General features: G+C 42.9%; 1 protein-coding gene across 1 annotated transcript; it reads left to right on the top strand.

Annotated features, from left to right (window-relative positions):
* Positions 1–1,983: 1,983 nt before the first annotated feature.
* Positions 1,984–15,520, top strand: nptna (neuroplastin a; the record flags this gene model as incomplete). The annotated part of the gene is made up of 9 exons (XM_083665977.1): positions 1,984–2,077; positions 7,737–8,084; positions 9,184–9,358; positions 9,686–9,780; positions 11,375–11,508; positions 12,127–12,400; positions 14,918–14,939; positions 15,115–15,191; positions 15,393–15,520. The coding sequence occupies 8 exons, from the start codon at positions 1,984–1,986 to the stop codon at positions 15,173–15,175; spliced, it is 1,203 nt and encodes a 400-aa protein (XP_083522103.1). The 3' UTR covers positions 15,176–15,191; positions 15,393–15,520.
* Positions 15,521–19,949: the final 4,429 nt, after the last annotated feature.

Here is a 19,949-nt window from a genome sequence, read left to right as displayed (position 1 = left end):
ATCATCATTGGCTGGCTCGCACCATTTCTGAGGGGCAGCTTTGTCAACAATGACAAATCTGCCACTCCAGTCTGTCATTGCGCAGGCAAAGTACTGGCCATCGAGGAACAGCAGGATCATCCACACAATGGGTGGGACAAGGCTTGAGATAGACACAGTTCTTGGACACCCTCTGTCGTACCTGCAACCCTGTATGATCAGCATCAGCATGATGGCCATCACGGCAGGAATGACAAAGAACGCAGACGAAAACAAGCCGTTCCATTTAGGATCGCAAGGACACTCAAACTCCAGCTCCACTAACTTCTCCAAGCCCATGAGGATGAAGCCAAAAGCAACATTTGAGACCAGAGGGCTGTTGCCAAATTCAGTCTTCAGTCTTGAGAGCCATTGTTGTCTCCTTTCCATACTAGATGCCACATAAAAAGAGATGTGTTCGACTGAGAGGTCTGGTAGAAGGTGCACATTTGTGAACATGCAGAGTCCAGTGATGCATGGTTAACTGTTTTTGTGGGAAGGTTTGCCCTGGAGGCACAGGGCCACATTTCTGGTCTCATTGGTTTACATCAAAGGAAGGCGTACCCATTGTGTCTGCACTTATACAACCGATTGGCTTAGTGGGGATGACAGGCATGGTGCCCTGTAAAATGTATTCACCCTGAGACATGAATGAGGGTGGGGGCTAAAGTGGAGGGAAACACAAGTCCCAAAGTGTATGGATGTTGATCTAACAAGTTATCAAGATAAATCTTACATAAAAGATGCTTATAATGTGACTTATATATAGAATGACTCTAAAATGTATACTTATCTATCAAATAGACATGTGTAAGGTACTTCCATAACAGACATTGTGAATGTGATGTAAAATATTATTTGTACAGTAGATGGCAGCAGATTTGTTCACCTCCTCTTGTAAAATAGCTCTGGCACTCAAAATTCCAGCACCTGCTATTAATACTAGTTTATGGACATACAGTTGGAATAAGCATAGTCAGGTCAGTTCAATCTTTAATTGAACCAGATTCATGTTTTTATTTCATGCTCCTAGCGCATGAGCTGATTGAAATGTGACATGGCCAGGGATCGCAGAAAGCAAAGTAAAAACAAGGCTATAAGGACTATTCTAGAAGTGTTTTTTTTTTTTTTTTTTTTTTAATTCACAGGGGCAATGATTGTCCAGTGCTTTTCCCAGATTGCAAGTGAGACTATGTTACCCAACATGAGTTCACAGTGAAATAGGATTAAAGGTCCCATTAAAGCCTGTTTGGCTGTTGAGCTCAGGGCTTAGCCAGGTGTCTGTGATGTGAACAGCTTGCCTCACCAACCATTTGACATTTTGCAGGGTATTTGAGGGCAATATAATTTAAATAAAATGAAATTGAAATTGGTCGAAACTCCCTAAAGCCCATGTTTACGTCAATAATTAAATCCATGCAAGCATAGAGAGGCCTATAAATAGCCCAGTGGCTGTGTTACAGACCATCTGCACTAATAAACCAATATTCACATAATCTACATTTCAGTCGGGCTGCGCAGTAGAGTGCTATATCAGATGTATGTGTATGCCGACATCTTAAACACTCATCCAGGCGTTGTGAGATCTGGTGCTTGACTGCAATGTAGGCGGCCTGGAACGCGGTCAGCCTATTCATTTGCCACTGCATAGGGGTTGTCTCATTCTCCCAGCCCTGATCCGCGAACAACTGAAATCCCGAGACTATAGGCTGCATATAAAATGTGATCTCGCGGGATTTGCGTGATATGATGAAAAAAGGTGGTTCCTTGGGGCGATTTCATCTCAGTGCACCGGGCCCACTGCACAGGTGGCGTCAGCAGCACCCGTCTGGTGAGCGACGCGATTTTGCGTGACCCGATTGGAGTATACGGGGCTGCTTTATCGGCTCAGTTTCCCTCATTCCCCCATCCAGGCCACCTCAAAACTGTCTCACCGGCATCTCATCTTCCATCCTAGTCCAATCGATGATACCTGGCAGAAGAAGAGCTGCAATGATGTCCTTCCCAGTGTCGATCGTATTTGGAGTACTGATGCTGCATTCTGTTTCCGCACAGAACGGTAAGAATGTGCACGCCTCAGAAATACCGGGGCATCGCGGATTCTAAACGGGCTGGGAGACTGATCATGCTTAAAATTAAGTCACAATTATTACTCTAGATTGATATTTTGTGTATTCAAATAATTGCAGTGAATTGTAATATTTCTAGTTTGAGTAGGCCTACCAACAGCATAAAAAGGTTATAAAATCACAAGGACATATTTCGACCCTATAGCCAATTTATCCTCCTTTACATAGAAAATGATGATTGATACCCAACCAATGTAATCAATAGACAAATATATGAAATAAATGTGTAATCGAATGCAACTGGAATTATAGGCTATAGCACATATGCGAGCCATTTGTAATAACGGTCAATAAAGGCATAACCATTTATTGTAATTTGGCTCTTGGGTCCCCAACAACAATCCTACATTCAGAAATTACTTGGTTTAAATATATTCAGATTTATCTAGGCCTTAAAAATATCATTTGAGTCCAGCATACATTTTTAATGATTGAATGTAGCTTGAGACGTGAAGAGGACTTGAGCATGGACGGAGTGGTTGTTACCTTTAACAAGGACAAGTTAAACGTTCAGAAGGTTAGGAGAGTAGGGGGAGGATTAAGAAATCACGTACAGTACGCTCTGATATAATCTGCCATGCAAATTCTGTATCTTGTCCCGTGTGCGTCCGTCCCCCCCACGCCCCCCCTCCCCACACACACCCTCCCCCCTCCCCTCCCCCTTCAAAAGCTGTTAGTGCTCCTTGTCCTCAAATATGTAACCGCTGCTACATGACTCAGGAATTCATCATTACATCTCAACTCCCACAGGTAGATAGCCTATGTGTCACCCACCAGACCAAAGCTTTTTCATCACACATTGAAAACGTCAAGCCAATTATTCGTGTTGTCTTCAGATGCAGTCCTAACGTTGTGTTCAGATGCAGTCCTAATGTTGTGTTCAGATGCAGTCCTAATTGTAAGATGCCAGATCCTACAGATATCTGCTGCACCTTAAATAGCACCAGTCCATTCTGCTGCATGTTTCTATTTTTAGACCTGAGATGCAGTACTGGGAACCCTGGCTTTAATGTCCTGTTGCAAGAGTGAATCTGTTAACTCTTCAAAGAGATGTACTGCACTGCAGAGAACCATTGATTTCTCAATGGAGTCATACGTTACTTGACGAAAAGGCCCACCACTCATAAATTCAGTTTCCACAAACTGAGATATTGTGCTGCTCTAAAATCTTTCTAATATGTCTACTGCCTACTGCCTGATGAATAGCCTCTCTCCAATGGTGGTATTCAATTTTGTGTGTGTGTGTGTGTGTGAGTCTGTGTGTGTGTGTGTGTGTGTGTGTGTGTGTCTGTGAGTCTGTGAGTCTGTGTGTGTGTGTGTGTGTGTGTGTGTGTCTGTCTGTCTGTGTGTGTGTGTGTGTGTGTGTGTGTGTGTGTGTGTGTGTGTGTGTGTGTGTGTGTGTGTCTGTGTGTCTGTGTGTCTGTGTGTCTGTGGGTGTGTGTGGGTGCGCCACCACTTATGCTACTAACAGAGTCTTAAAGGGTCTGTGGTATGGGAGCTTTCCCAATGTCATTTATTTTCTGTCCTTTATCGCCCCGGAATAAATGTCTTTCTGCATCAGTTTTATTTACTGAGCAATTCAATAATACACACTATCAATCAGATAGGGAACCAAACCTCAAGAATGCAGACAATATACAATAGGTTGACAGCAGGGGAGGCTGGTGGAGGTAGCAGTTGGAGGACAGGCTATTCCTCATCTATAATATATGCCATTTAGCTGACACTTTTATCCAAATCGACTTACATTGCAGTGAGTGCATACATTTCAGTATATATGGTACCAGCAGGAATCAAACCCACAACCTAAACGTTGCTGGCGCCATGCTCTACCAACTGAGCCACAGAGGACCATTTCATGCCATGCATTACAATGAGCCCGTCCTTACAATTTCTGCCTCCACCAGCCTCCCCTGGTTGACAGGTTGGCAGTGGGCTGTTCTCTGTTGTCTGTATCAGTTGTCTGTATCTGTTACTGTGTCTGTTACTGTGGTTGACAAAACCTTTACCTGTGGCAGTGTGCGACTTAACACCATCTGTACACCTGTGGAGAAGCAGGTGGAACGCACCAGCAGTGTGCTATCCTCCAGCTGCAGCTCTGCCATTATGTGCGCCATTTTATGGTGTTTACCGGATGACGCTGCTATCATCAATACTAGAGGTCAAATGCGTTAGATAACACGCAGGTATGTTTGATCAATATTCTTTGAGTGTCTGTTGCCGGTCTCTGCTTTTAACCCCGTCCCCACAACACTCATGTGCCTTTGCACGAGCCCACGCATTTACACACGCACACACACACACACACACACACACACACACACACACACACACACACACACACACACACACAATGTCATTTTAGTGTCTTGCTACACACACACACACACACACACTCACTCTCACACACACACCCACACACCCACACACACACACACACACACACACACACACACACACAATGTCATTTTAGTGTTTTGCTACACACACACACACACACACACACACTCACTCTCTCACACACACACACACACACACACACACACACACACACACACACACACACACAAACATACACTGTCATTTTAGTATCTTGGTGCTTGTTGACTGCGTAGAGACATTCTTTTCCAAGCCCACGGCAGCTGTCTCCAAAGCTGCAAGGTGTTGATGCGCAGAGCAACCACAGGGGAGGAAGGAGCCGTTTATAACTGCTAATGGCTATTCATATGTGAAGCCACGCCAGATATATCTACATCTCCCCACGGCTGTATGTCATTTGGCCTAAATGCTACGAGGCAGAGTCTTATCAGTGAGGAGGGCTGTTCATAGTCTGTCAAAGAGGACTATGAACAGGCCTAAAGAGGCCTAAACAGGACTAAACAGGACTAAAGAGGACTATTTAAATTCATTTCTGGTGACTGAGAGAATGTAAAAAGAACTTAAAGAAGCAACGGAATGCATGCCCTGATTCAATCAATTGCAGATAAGGAGATGAGTTTGATTTGCACAGCAGCGTGTCCTGGATGGAGTCGGTTGACTCTTGATTTAGAACCCAGCTGTCCTAGTGCCATCAGTTGGAGCTGCTGCCTACCGGCCACACGGTTTATGTTAGTTTATTTATTTGCACAAACAGAAGGACAGCTTATAAACAGTTAATAAAACAACAACAGTATGTGAGGGAGGGGAACAAAGCCCAGAAGGCCCTTCAGCTGCTGGAGGTAGAGAGCTGTGATGGACAGTAGGTGTCTCGCAGGAGTGGATCCCAGGATGCTTCTTCCTACTCTTCTTCTTCTCCACTTTCTTTCATGTTTTTTTCCTAATGAGCAAAAAAAAATCGATGCTCAATCTTGCATTTGGTGTGCACGTGTGAACTTATCAAAGATAATAATCAAAGTCAAGGTTGACTTATTATGTTTAAACAGTTTGAGAAACACATAGCAGGAAAAGGTGATGAAAGACATTATTTTTTTGGTAAAAAGAAAGGTTTATTTCTCACAAGCTTTGCTGAACAGTCGAATGATTGTAATAGATGTTATGTTTTTGACACCTTGCAGCGTAGACCTATGTGTGGACTGAGGTAGAGTATGAATGTAGGCCTATGTGTGGACTGAGGTAGAGTATGAGTGTAGGCCTATGTGTGGACTGAGGTAGAGTATGAATGAGTGTAGGCCTATGTGTGGACTGAGGTAGAGTATGAATGTAGGCCTATGTGTGGACTGAAGTAGAGTATGAATGTAGGCCTATGTGTGGACTGAGGTAGGGTATGAATGAGTGTAGGCCTATGTGTGGACTGAGGTAGAGTATGAATGTAGGCCTATGTGTGGACTGAAGTAGAGTATGAATGTAGGCCTATGTGTGGACTGAGGTAGAGTAGGTATGAATGTAGGTCCATGTGTGGACTGAGGTAGAGTAGGTATGAGCGTAGGCCTATGTGTGGACTGAGGTAGAGTATGAATGAGTGTAGGCCTATGTGTGGACTGAGGTAGAGTATGAATGAGTGTAGGCCTATGTGTGGACTGAGGTAGAGTATGAATGTAGGCCTATGTGTGGACTGAAGTAGAGTATGAATGTAGGCCTATGTGTGGACTGAGGTAGGGTATGAATGAGTGTAGGCCTATGTGTGGACTGAGGTAGAGTATGAATGTAGGCCTATGTGTGGACTGAAGTAGAGTATGAATGTAGGCCTATGTGTGGACTGAGGTAGAGTAGGTATGAATGTAGGTCCATGTGTGGACTGAGGTAGAGTAGGTATGAGCGTAGGCCTATGTGTGGACTGAGGTAGGCTTACAGTAAGTATGAGCGTAGGCCTATGTGTGTACTGAGGTAGGGTAGATATGAGTGTAGGCCTATGTGTGGACTGAGGTAGGGTAGGTATGAGCGTAGGCCTATGTGTGGACTGAGGTAGAGTATGAATGTAGGCCTATGTGTGGACTGAGGTAGGGTATGAATGTAGACCTATGTGTGGACTGAGGTAGGGTATGAATGTAGACCTATGTGTGGACTGAGGTAGGCTTACAGTAGGTATGAGCGTAGGCCTATGTGTGGACTGAGGTAGGGTAGGTATGAATGAAGCCTAGTCGTTTCTCTCGCTCATGGCCGAGGCCCCTGCTCGGTTGCCGTAGCGCGCTCCTATGGAAACGGAGGGGGTCTATCACCATGCGCCCACACTCTCCCCAGAGACACGGAGCTGCAGCTTCTATAAATCTCCTCTCGGAGACGGCTCTCTGCACACAGCGCCTGGACCAACACTCAGGGCTCCATCTACTCCCTCTCAATGGCTCTGTAATCAATTGCTTTTGCCCTTTCCTCGGAAGGAGTCCACATCCTCAGATGAGTATTCAACGGCTCTTTACGCAGCGATACAGTCTGCACTCCCGTATTTGACTATGCACTGGCAGTATCCCGTGGAGAGGAATGCATAGGCCTATTCATGTGGCATGGTGTCAGTGTTTCCAAAGATTTTTAATGCATCAGCGTGTAAATTAAGTGATGATGGCAAGGTCACTGGGTCAAATCCTGAGTGTATGGAAATGATACCCTCATAAGCACTCAGAAAATGTCCTCTGTACATCACAATATTATGCTGGGCGGCAGATGAATTTCAAATGTACCACCATGGCCAGCTACAAGGTGACGTCATTGAATAACAGAGCCAAGCCAAGGCATCCTTACAGGGGATTACTGTAGGACATATTGAATTACAGCCTGCCAGGAATAGCAGGAATACAAGATGAGGCCATTGCCATTGATTTCCAGAGAATCTTTTTCTTTTTTTTTCTTTACAGGGGGGAGGTTTTATGAGGTAACACACCCCACCCCATGTTGTTGGGGCTTATATTTTTATATTCATCTCCTCACTTATTATTCTTTTACTCTGCTGACTGTCACCTATTCACCTTGATTGCTTTCTGCCGTTGTATTATTTGCTACCAGCCTCTTTTCATTATGGATTTTGCCTAATCTTTTCTCATTTTGTTTTCCAACTGATTCCTTTTTAATTTATCCCTGCATTCTCTTGCCTTTTCATCCTTCACCCTTCCCCCTTTTTTCTGCCCTCCCCTGCTCGGTGGACACACTCCTTCCGTCCAGCGGGGTTCGTCAAGTCGCCCATGTCTGAGACTAAGCTCACGGGGGACACCTTTGAGCTGTACTGTGACGTGGTGGGCAACCCCACCCCAGAGATCCAGTGGTGGTACGCTGACATCAACCGCGCCGACTCCTTCAGGCAGCTGTGGGACGGTGCCCGTAAGCGCCGGGTGACCATTAACACGGCCTACGGAGCCAACGGGGTGAGCATGCTGGGCATCACGCGCCTCAGCCTGGAGGATTCAGGGACCTATGAGTGCCGGGCCAGCAACGACCCGCGGCGCAACGACCTGCACCAAAACCCCGCCACTACCTGGATCCGCGCCCAGGCCACCATTACTGTGCTGCAGAGTGAGTGGTCAGTGTAGAGGAGGCCCCCCTAGGGTTAGCAACCAGCTCTCCCTGTGTACCTCCCACTCAGCTCTCCTTGTGTACCTCCGACCCCCACCCCCACCCCACCCCCCTCCAAAAAAAAAAAGAAAAACCTCCTGAAAGACCATCTCTTCCTTCGTAGAAGTCAGCCCCCCCTAACATGGCACATGAAATGGAAGAACTTGAACCGCTTGTCATCCAAGCATACCGTAGTGTTGACACCTCGGCCACTGAACCCTGTGTCTCCCAGAGTCCGTCAACCTCCTCTACAGTGTGTCCTTCTTCGTCTAAACTAGACCCTCTTCCCTTCTTCATCTACCTTCTAATCAGTACTTTCATGTACAATACTTCCTGTTTAGTTTCATATGTTTTTGGCTTTCATATTTACCACATCACATTTTATTCAATGTTCTTATCCCCATGTCCATGAAACACTGATATATTCCCAAGTAATCTGTTTGTTAAGTTGTTTTCCATTCTAAAATTGTGTGTGTTTTGACAAGAGTCCTCTCCTGGATGAGCCGTCTCTTTGAGCTCGGTGGTGTTGGACGATGTCACAAGCTACAGTATGAGGTTGGAATCTTAATGACGTTCCGCATGGTTTTGATGAACTTCCAGTGACAGCGCCAATGGAAATCTATCCAATACCGGTCCTCATTCTCTCCTCAGAGGAAGGCGGGGCCTAACCCCCACTTTGGAATGTCAAAGTTCAATGTCAAACTTCAAGCTTCAGTGTTGAATTATGCCTACCTCAAATCCTAAACCAACACTGGATGGTAGCAAATTATCTTTATCTTTATTGAATAGGGTCATATTAGTATTATGAGGTAAGTATTAAAGAGATTCAGTACGTCTATTGTATTAAAAAAAGTATAAACTAAAAAATATTTTCTATTGCAATCAATCATATTGTAGGTGCTACACAGTTCTACGTTTATTTATGTTGATTATCTATAATTTTCCTAATGAACACTCTTGGCGTTTACTTACCACATATTTCGATCCACCTCCGCCCACGCAGGTTAGCGAGAGCACCCTACTGTGCGTCTGTCACACAGGGGCTGTGTCTGTGTTTCAGAGCCGTCAATCAACTCTTCTGACCACACCACCCTGCCCACGGAATACCACAGTCCTGCCATCACCCTGCAGTGCAACCTGACCACCTCCCACAGCACCCACCTGGAGAACTTCTGGATGAAGAATGGAGAGGAGATCGCAGAAACGCGCGGCGAGCTCAGGAACACGGAGTACAAGTAAGAGAAACCGTGACGACGATGGCGATAATTATTTAGTACTGGATAGGGTTTAGTACTGGATAGGGTTTAGTACTGGATAGGGTTGTAATTGTTGTGCTGACGCAGATAATGCTGTCTCTTAAATGTTGGGGAGTATGCAATGTTTTTATTTTTATTTTTATGGCCTGTTGTGTTTATTGCCCTGTTTGTATGTGTTCACCTGGTCTAGTACAGTCAAGCAATACCTCAACTGACAGTGTCAGTTTGATCTCAGTGCTGCTTAACACAGTGTTTAGATCAGAGGACTGACATAGGCTTATGTGTGGTGTGTTTATTAAAACGCAGGCTGAACAAACCAAGAGCAGACGACGCAGCGGAATATATGTGTGTTTACACATTCGATTTGGCACCCAATGCCAACGCCACCATTGAGATCAAGGGTAAGACTCACATTCACTCACATTTTTTTAATATGTTTTTAGAGCATTTCTGCTTTATTGAGATAGAGACCGTAGAGATTGACAGGAAGGATGGGTGAGAGAGAGAGGAGGGATGACATGCAAGATAGGTCGAGGGTCAGAATCGAACCAGGAACCTTGCAATTACATGGTGTGCGCATTAGTGTAGTATAGTATTGCTGTATGGAGATGACACAGCAGAGATGTCACCACTGTAAGTGACCTATCTGTGAGGCCAGGTGATTTGAAACCAAACCGCTCTATTGGCTGCTCAGGGGCAAACAGCGCCCTTGACACCTCCATCTAACCAATGGCCAGCTCAGAGGCAGCAGATGGCCGGGGATTAAGTCGGCACGCTGAATTTTCTCTACTGGCAGACAGACAGACAGGCAGTGCTATTGACGCAAGAAAAGGATTTTTGCTAATGCTCCCTTTCATTTTGTGTTGGCGGCTTGGACTATGTGATGACATCACAAATAGATTGATCATACCCATGTTAAGTTGGTGATCAGACGTTTGTTTCAAGTGTGATCCCTCTAAGGAATATGTATATAATTCAAATCGTTGGCTGTATGGGTGACAGATTAATTTCAGTCAGTCAGTCAGTCAGTCAGTCAGTCAGTCAGTCAGTCAGTGAGTCAGTCAGTCAGTCAGTCAGTCAGTGTGAATGGCTCACAAGCCATTGTAGCAGGCATCGATGTGGACGATGTGGACAAAGATCAGGAGGTATTAGTGTGTTAATCCTATCCATTCATGCTATTAGCGCGTCGCCCGCTTTAGCCAGTCAATCCTTTCTGAATTTACATAATGTTTTAAAGAAATAACGGTGCCTGTAAAATTATACTGTAAACCCGGGGAAGTGAGCCCGTCACTGTTAGGGATCTTTAGGTGTATATTTGTTCCACAGTCATCTCTGCTGCTCCACTTATTCAACACGGAGGCCTCCCTGTGGCGCGTACCTAAAAGATTTAGCAGGAATTAGCTTCATTTAGTGGATTAGAGGAAATACAGAGAGATCTCGCTGCTGTACAGTAGTTGTTGAATGCCAGATCATTCTTATTTACACAGCGATTTCACAGCGAAGTAGTCACACCTTTGCAAATGGTTCCGAGGAGAAAGATTGCAAACTGTACTGGGAACTGTAGTCTGTGAGCAAACAAGAGATGATGGCAGTGATAGGGGTTTTGTTAGTCTGTCCTTACCTCCACCACTAGTTTGGTGCCACATTAATTATTTGTTGATCGTGCAACGGTTTGACAAGGCAACACGGAGCAGGAAACAGTAATGGAATCAGTATGACATTTTAATTCCCGAGTTCAATATTTACCAAAGCAACAGTGATGAACATACTACCTCACCAGCGCACTGAGTAGGCTTTTACTGTATTTGTGCATATTTTGATCTAATTATGTTAATGGGATTTGATATCAGTTGATATCAACAAGTACCCACTCATCAACCACGGCGTTTGTCACTTGCTTTGACATGATTTCAAATGTTAAAACACAAAAAAAAAAATCAATTATGTATAATTTTAATAATTTCTCATACCATCAACTGACTTCTCTCATTTCAGCTGCTCCTGACATCACGGGCCACAAGCGCAGTGACAACAAGAATGAGGGTCAGCGTGCTGTGCTCTACTGTAAGTCTGTGGGGTACCCCTACCCCATCTGGACCTGGCGCAAACTGGACAACGGAGTCTACATGGTATGTCCCTCTCCTCCGTCACCAATGGCCTGGCTCTAAACGGGCTTGTATGTCCCTCTCCTCCGTCACCAATGGCCTGGCTCTAAACGGGCTCGTATGTCCCTCTCCTCCGTCACCGATGGCCTGGCTCTAAACGGGCTTGTATGTCCCTCTCCTCCGTCACCAATGGCCTGGCTCTAAACGGGCTCGTATGTCCCTCTCCTCCGTCACCGATGGCCTGGCTCTAAACGGGCTCGTATGTCCCTCTCCTCCGTCACCGATGGCCTGGCTCTAAACAGGCTTGTATGTCCCTCTCCTCCGTCACCGATGGCCTGGCTCTAAACGGGCTCGTATGCCGCGTTGTAGCTGCAATGTATGTCCAGAAATGAGATCAGAACAGTGCAGCCAAAGGCACGAGTGTAAAGACACGTGTTGTGATCATGATCTGACATTGAATAAGGGACTTTGTTTAGAAAAACAGATAAAGGCCCGAAGTACATGATTCTTTCCTTCAGTTCTCTCTTAGGATCAATGTTTATCCTGCGGTGCTTCCTTACTCATGATCTCCTCTTTCCATAACACACACCCGTCGTCGATCACTCCTCATCCCCAGCCTTTCTGTTTTTGTCTCATTTGTAGGATATTGATAACACCTCCGGACGCTTTTTCATCAGCAACAAAGACAACTACACTGAGCTGAGCATCATCAACCTGGACATTGGCTCCGATCCGGGAGAGTACCAGTGCAACGCCACCAACCTGATCGGCACCTCCTCCATCGTCTCTGTCCTGCGGGTGCGCAGCTACCTGGCCCCCCTCTGGCCTCTGCTGGGGGTCCTGGCCGAGATCATTATACTGGTAGTCATCATCGTGGTTTACGAGAAACGCAAGAAGCCCGACGACATCCAGGACGGTGAGTCCCCGAAATTGCGGTTCTGTGTTTATCTATCGTTTATCCAGTGCAGATGTTACTAATGTTTGTGGAACCGTGGCCGGTTTTAGCATCTGCAAGCCATTTATTGTTTACATTCCAACCGCAGTTGAGTCTTATTGTTGTTGAGAGGCGCTTTGAGGGGAGACTGCACTCTGGTCTCTGTGTCAGACCGTTAGCGTCGACGTCGCCCAGTCGCCTGACGCGGCGCAGCGAGTGCCGCCACTCAATAATTCAGTCTGGAGGACGTTGACCCAACAGATGGACACTGTTGCAGTAGGACACACCGTGTCAGGACAATCTCCCTGGTTTAATATTAATGCGGAATGTGATACTGCAGTGCAGGGAATTATTCATGACCAAGGAGGGACCTTGGCTTGTTCCTAGGCGCTCAGTAAGGTTGCCCTGGAGAGACAAGTGTACGTTAGGTATACAGACAGCTGACTGGGGCGTCCAGGGGACATTCATACACCAATAACTCATTTTCAAGAATCCACTTTTTACTGAGTCTAGTTTCATATTTATGAATATATAAATCACACTTTGTTGACATTTCTCTGACCTTTTAAATCCTCACAGGATCTAAATTTGACGATATTTTTACAAACTTGTCCCGGCATTACATTATCTATTTAGGTGAATATCGGTCAAAATCTCTTCTACCGCAAAAGGCTTGACGACACTCTTTGAATTTTATAGTGCAGTACACACAGTCTGGTTAGAGCGTACTGTTCCTTTAATATTGCATGCAACATATCCTCCTCTGTCATTTTACTTTGTGAATAGATGTCAGCAGGGTTGTGATGACTCTTATAATTTATGGAAAGAAGTGTGGTTTCGGGCTGAGTTTTGAATATTCAATGGGATATCATAATATCTTCCAACCTTTTCCCCCAAATTGCATAACCCAAACCATGTTCGTGGTAAGTGAGAGACATGCATGCCTCTTGAGTTTCAGTAAGCATCCAGTCTCATTTGCAGTCCATCTACAGTGGCACAGGTGTCAAACTCATTCCACGGAGGGCCGAGTGTCTACAGGTTTTTGCTCTTCCCGTCAACTTGATTGATGAATTAAGGTCACTAATTAGTATGGAACTCCCCTCACCTGGTTGACAAGGTCTTAATTGAAAGGAAAAACCAAAAACCTGCTGACACTCGGCCCTCCGTGGAATGAGTTTGACACCTGTGATCTACACCATCTTCCCCACATGCATTTCCTCTAATAACCTAAAAAAAAAATGGCAAAAAAAAAAGCATTGTCTCTTGCTGCATACTCTGTGGAATTAGCCGTTTGTGTTAAGTCATGGTCTTGTTCAACACGCTGGACACCATTTTGGCTTGTAAAGGATTTCCTTTCGGTCAATGACTATGGTTTTAGCTTGTATTAAACCAAAATTTATAATTGTTGCAATTTTGTAACGATGTGCGCAAGAGCACCTTCACGTTTGGATGTTTTTCCTGATGTAATATTGTGGAAGGGTGGAAGTGGACAAATGAGGAGAGTTATTCCAAGAGGGTTTACACAGTTTTATTAATGCAGATAATAATATTTGCACGAACAAACTGGGGTCTCTGCAGAGTAATCCAAAGAAGTTATGATCATGTCTCCCCCTTATGTACATAAACAGGTGAACAATATCCACCCTTTGGCCCAAAACCCATTGGCTTGCAAAAATTTGATCAGAACATTATAATTTTGACATCCTTGTAATTTTGGCAAAAACGTAATAGTTGCAACATCATAATGACTTGTTTTTCTTACTCCTGTATCCATAACAACATCTGGATCCTATTAACCATTGTGTCATAAGCGATTTCTAAGAAAGGCTATCACTGAACTTTCTGTCACCTCATTCTGGGATTTTCTACCACAATATGAAATTAACTTTTTGAATGGTCAATATCGATCCAGCAGTTTTTCTCTAAAACCTTTCTGAGTGGATTGATCTCTCTGTGTGCAATGTTTTGTATGCATGTTGTTACTAAAACTCTTGCCTTTGCCTGAAGTTCATGATTGCTTTTACAACACGTTCACAAGGTTCATTTTGGTGTTGTGCGCATTTTTACCGCATTTGGTGTGTTTGTGAATGACTTCATTGCCAAGTTTAAAGGCGGTTTTTATTCAGTTTACAGCCTAGTTACTATTCATTCTAGTCTCCTCACATTGGCTATCATCCCATGACCATGATTTCCAGCTCTGCATTTAGTCCTGCTCATTCATGTAGACATCATGGAAGGCACAGAATGACATGAACATAAAATCCAACTTTCCTTCGCTGTAGATTAAGAAACAAGAATGAGTGCCACATGTTATAGTTAAATTATCCCTGTAACATATCGCCATTTGTCATGCTTCCTGCAAAAAAAAAATACCCTGCCATTTCACCAGCATGCACAATTTTGCGATGATTTCTCAGAAGATATTTTTTCAGATGGTAATCAGAGGCCTTATCTGCTTCTTTGTTCTTCATTTCTCAATGTTTTCCCTTCCTGCCTCAGATGATGAACCAGCCGGGCCAATGTAAGTGCAACTGTATTTAGCAAAGTATTATATTTGTTTTTGATGTAGCTGTTAAACCACATATTGCCTCTAAGGAATACGGCACTCTACAAACATTTGACATGTTAAGTAGGCCCTAATGTTCGCCCCGGGTCAGATATTAGCCTAATTGTATCATTTGTTTATCTTATTTTAGGAAAACTAATTCCACCAACAACCACAAAGACAAAAACCTGCGCCAGAGGAACACAAACTGAGCCGACTGTCAAGTAAGTAAGTGTTCGTTCCAAAAGGAAATTAACTGTCAATCAATCTTACAACCGTTATACGCCTGTTATGTGATATAATAATCTGTGGCCTCAAAATAGCCAAACCGTATGTGAACTCTCCCCTGAAACAATGTGTAATTGAAAAACCTGATGCACTTGCACAACAGGACACACTAACGACACGTGCCTTTTCCTTCATTCACAGATCCTAACATATACAGAACGTATGTATTGACCACATGAAGGTAAACAAGAGGGGATCTCATAGCAATTGTTAATAAGAAATATCTGCCATTAAGAATGGAGGAGGAGGCGGAGCTATATGGTTGTACTGTATGAGGCATGCCTTATGATTTAATAGTATGAGGATGACGGGCCCATCGTGTCCTGGCCCATAATGAAAGTATACGCATTATATCCATTGTTGCTGCATGCAGTTGTTGCTGTTTACTTATGAATTTTTATTTTCTTCTTCTCCAATCAGGTGATTTCTTTCCATTTTTAAGAGTTCTGAAGTAATGCATGCATGCAAGACGTTAACCTTCTGTTTGATACAGAAATGGCTTTTCGTTTTTTTTTTTTTTTTTTTTTTTTTTGAGAGTGGCTTCATGTAGATAATTAATATTTGTGTTCGAGGAGGATTTTTGAACTTTGCAATGTAAAAGAAATATGCCACCATAATCTGGTATGACAGTTTTGTACAGTTTATCATTCCGCTGCATACCATTTTATAAGTTGGTACTCGTTTAACATTTTATCAAATGATATCAGTTACATTTAAGGGCTTTGCAATGTCCCTCTTAATTATGATTGAGAATTCATATATTTTACTGTACTGTATGTATGTATCAAATCACTGAATAGGCCTATAACTAATCCATGTAGTAATATGAAGAATATTCATATGATGCACTTAAATGTGGAAAATAATGAAGATCTGTATAAACTTAATTTAGTAACCGTAATCTTACCCTTAACCTATTACTTTTGATTTAATGTATGTGTATTGTATAGCATGGCTATTATCCTATGCAATTATTATCCATATTGATATATTGAAAAATTATTGCAGCTTATGATTTTTCTCAGTAATAAAGCTTTAATATATTAGGATCACCTTTAGAGCGTTGGTAACATACAGCTGCATGCATTCTCTATAGCTAAAGTAGGGGGCAGTGCAAGAGGACCTATGTCAGGATTGACACTTGTAAAGCAATCCCAAGATCCCAAGTCATTTTTAAGAATAAAAATCTCAAAAGCCAATTGTCGACGTTGAGTTGATTATTTCAGTTAGAACCGACTATGTGCTACTGTAGCTTTGTGTAACATTATCCAGGTTTTCATTCAGTCAAATCAAAAAGTAGGAAAAAGACATGCATGCATGCAGACACACACACACACACACACACACACATATTTAATATACAAAGGTGCCTTCAAAAAGAGAAGACATTACAGACATGCACACTCACACACATGATGATTCACTTACTTAAACAAATGTATTTGCTGTAAGTCGCTTTGGATAAAGGCATCTGCTAAATGCCATGAATGTAAATGTAAATGTACACAGTATTCAAATGTACTGGTATGCACTCTGTTTTTCAGTGTTTCAAAAGGAAACAGCACCATCTAGTGAGCCTTTGAGTAGCTCAATGGAGTAAGCTACAGGTAGCCAAGCCCAGGGGTGGAGGTACGATAGGGAGATGGGGTATTATTTCATGACATCAGCAAATACATCTTAAGATCATAACCTCCTCTCACTGCAAGGTAAGAGACAAGGGTCTGCATGAGTACATATGATGAGAAAAGTGCACTTTGGTGGAAAGACACAGTCCACTACAGTACATCAGTGTTATGATTCAAGATTCAAGATTCAAGATTCTTTATTTGTCATGTGCATACAAGTATACAGTGAAATGCAAAAGTGACAGTGCCACAGAGTAGTGCAACAATAAGTTTTAAAATAGAATAAAATAAAATAAAATAAAATAGAAGTACTAAAAAAATATAAACAGTATAAACAATATAAACAGTGATGATGTTTCTGATGATGATGATGTTTCTGATATTGAAGAATAAGATCCAATGACTCGTGGAAGAAGGTAGATACTGAAATTGAAAGTTGAATAAAGACAATTTATTAGTCAAGTCGACTTGGGACACCAAACTACTGTCCAGGAGAACGGTCAGCAGGGAAGTGGCAACTACAAAGAGTTTGCTGTCAATTTTATAGTAGGTAATAAACATGAAACCAGGGCATGAGGCTCATCTCAGTTAGGCTCGGCGCCAGGGAGTTTGACATGTTATCAACAGAGATCTTGGGGTCTGGTACCTCTTGTTGTAAACCATATTCCAAGGGTCACTCAGGAAAATAACATCACTTCAATCAGACAAGGGACTTTTACTCTGTATTGCCTTCAAAACTGACATGTAATCCATGTTCACAGTTGCCAATACAGGCCATTTAATCAGATTGGCACAGTGGAGGAAGTCATCATACTTTGACACCAACACATTATCTTGAATCACAATGTGAACAGTGTTTTTATATTCATTATGTAATAATATTGTAATATTGTTAATGAATCACTGTTACAACCATGGCCTTCCATGCAGTCTTGGGAGGAGCAAGGTTGAATAAAGTGCCTTCTTCTGCAAGGATCTGAAGTCATGGGATTGGTTAAAACAACATGGTAGATAGTCTCAGATCATATTCTGGGTTACGGGATTACATGGTACTGTAGATGCCAGGGTTGGGACGAATTTCTTTTGAATTCTATACATTCCGGCACTGAATTGTATTCCAATTAGGCAATTGAAAAAAAAGTGCATTCATTTTAAATAATTTTTCGGCCTATTTGTAGTGTCTGGGTATACTGTATATCCCAATGGTCAGTAACTCAACGGTGTGGGTTTTGTACATTCTACTGTAAACTGAAAAAATAAAAAGCTTTGTAATTTGGAATTGACCAGGAGTTTCAAAACACTTCCTGAATTGATGGAATTGAAAGGGAACTTGCCCCAACCCTAGTAGATGCAACATCTGCAGCGGAGAATGTGCTCTGACCAGTCCAGTTCTTTGACGTCAGAATGTGCAGAATGCAGATGAAGGTAAGCAGATGAGGAGAGAAGGACCCATGTGACTGCTGAGATAAACCGTCAGAGCAGCAGCGGGGAGGCAATCTCACCTCTGCATTACTGTATCGGCCAGTCGAGGCTGGCGGAGGTAGAAATATCGGAGGACAGGCCCATTGTGATGCATGGGATGGAATGCAGAATGGCATCCTCATTCCATTCCATTTCTATCGCCACGAGCCTCCACTGGTATAGTCTCAGAATCCCTTTATGAGATGAAATTGCATGGACACAACTTAGGGGGGCACTATTGAATCACCTGTCAATATCATTGCCTTGGAACACAATATCAGAATTAAGCTTGTTACAGTGATGCTGCATCATTTAATACTGGGTATAAGACAATGTTTACAGAACACTTTTGTGGGCAGTAATATGATAGTAACAGTGATTGGATTTGAATCTGGTTTATATATAAGATGAATAAGACTGTTGTCATAATAATACCAACAACAATCATTCTGTGTAGCAAAAAAAGTTTTTTTCTTTACATTAAAATGGTAGATTTATTACAGATTCGAAAGACTGTACATAATGACTCAAACATTTATCACAATGTTTAATGATTTTATTGATTATGTTATTATCACACACACACACACACACACACACACACACACACACACACACACTGATATACACTCACTTGACACTTTATTAGGAACACTATACTAATACTGGGTAGGTATACTAATACCTTTGCTCTCAAAACAGCCTCAATTCTTTGTGGCATTAATTCCACAAGATGTTGGAAACATTCCTTTGAGATTCTGGTCCATGATGACATGATTGACATCCTTGACTGGGAAGGGTTAGGGTTAGGGTTAGGCCACTGAAGAACACTGAACTCATTGTCATGTTAGAAGATGGGTAAATTGTGGCCATGAAGGGATGCACGTGGTCAGCAACAACACTCAAAGAGGCTGTGGCATTCAAGTGATAATTGATTGGTGTTAACAGGCCCAAATTGTGCCAATAAAACATTCCCAACACCATTACACCACCTCCACTATAAGTGTTCCTAATGAAGTGTTTGAAGAGTAGTAACTGATATAGAAAACAGGGAATAACCCACTACCAAGCTGTCTGCATTCTTGAGATTTGGTTCCCTATCTGATTGATAGTATCTATTGTTGAATTGCGCAGTAAATAAAACTGGTGTAGAAAGACATTTAGAGCTGTAAAGGGTAGAAAATAAATTACATTGGAAAAGCTCCCATACCACAGAACCTATAAGACTGTGTTAGTATAAGTGGTGGCGCGCACACGCGCGCGCGCGCGCGCACACACACACACACACACACACATTCTTCAAGCTCAAGCAGCGACTATCCCAGAGGCAATAATTCCATAGAAATTACGACGCCAATTGAACAAAAAAAAAAAAAGGCTTTATATGCGCCGAAATCATGAAAGGAAGGATAACACCATCAGAACTCTTCTGTGTTCTCAGATGATGCTATCTTTTTGTCTTGCCAGTTTTCCCGGTATCTCCATGTAAAACCAGATCTCTCACCAGGACAACAAATACTCCTCCTCTCAATCCAATTGTAACATACACGAATGGTTACACGTGGTTACAATTGCTGACCAGCAGTGATCAATAAACTGATCATTAGTTTCT

Source organism: Argentina silus, assembly GCF_951799395.1.
Source record: "Argentina silus genome assembly, chromosome: 3".
In the NCBI taxonomy this organism is placed as follows: Eukaryota; Metazoa; Chordata; class Actinopteri; order Argentiniformes; family Argentinidae; genus Argentina; species Argentina silus.
Note: the sequence above shows the minus strand (reverse complement) of the source record. Positions and strands in the feature narration are given on the sequence as shown.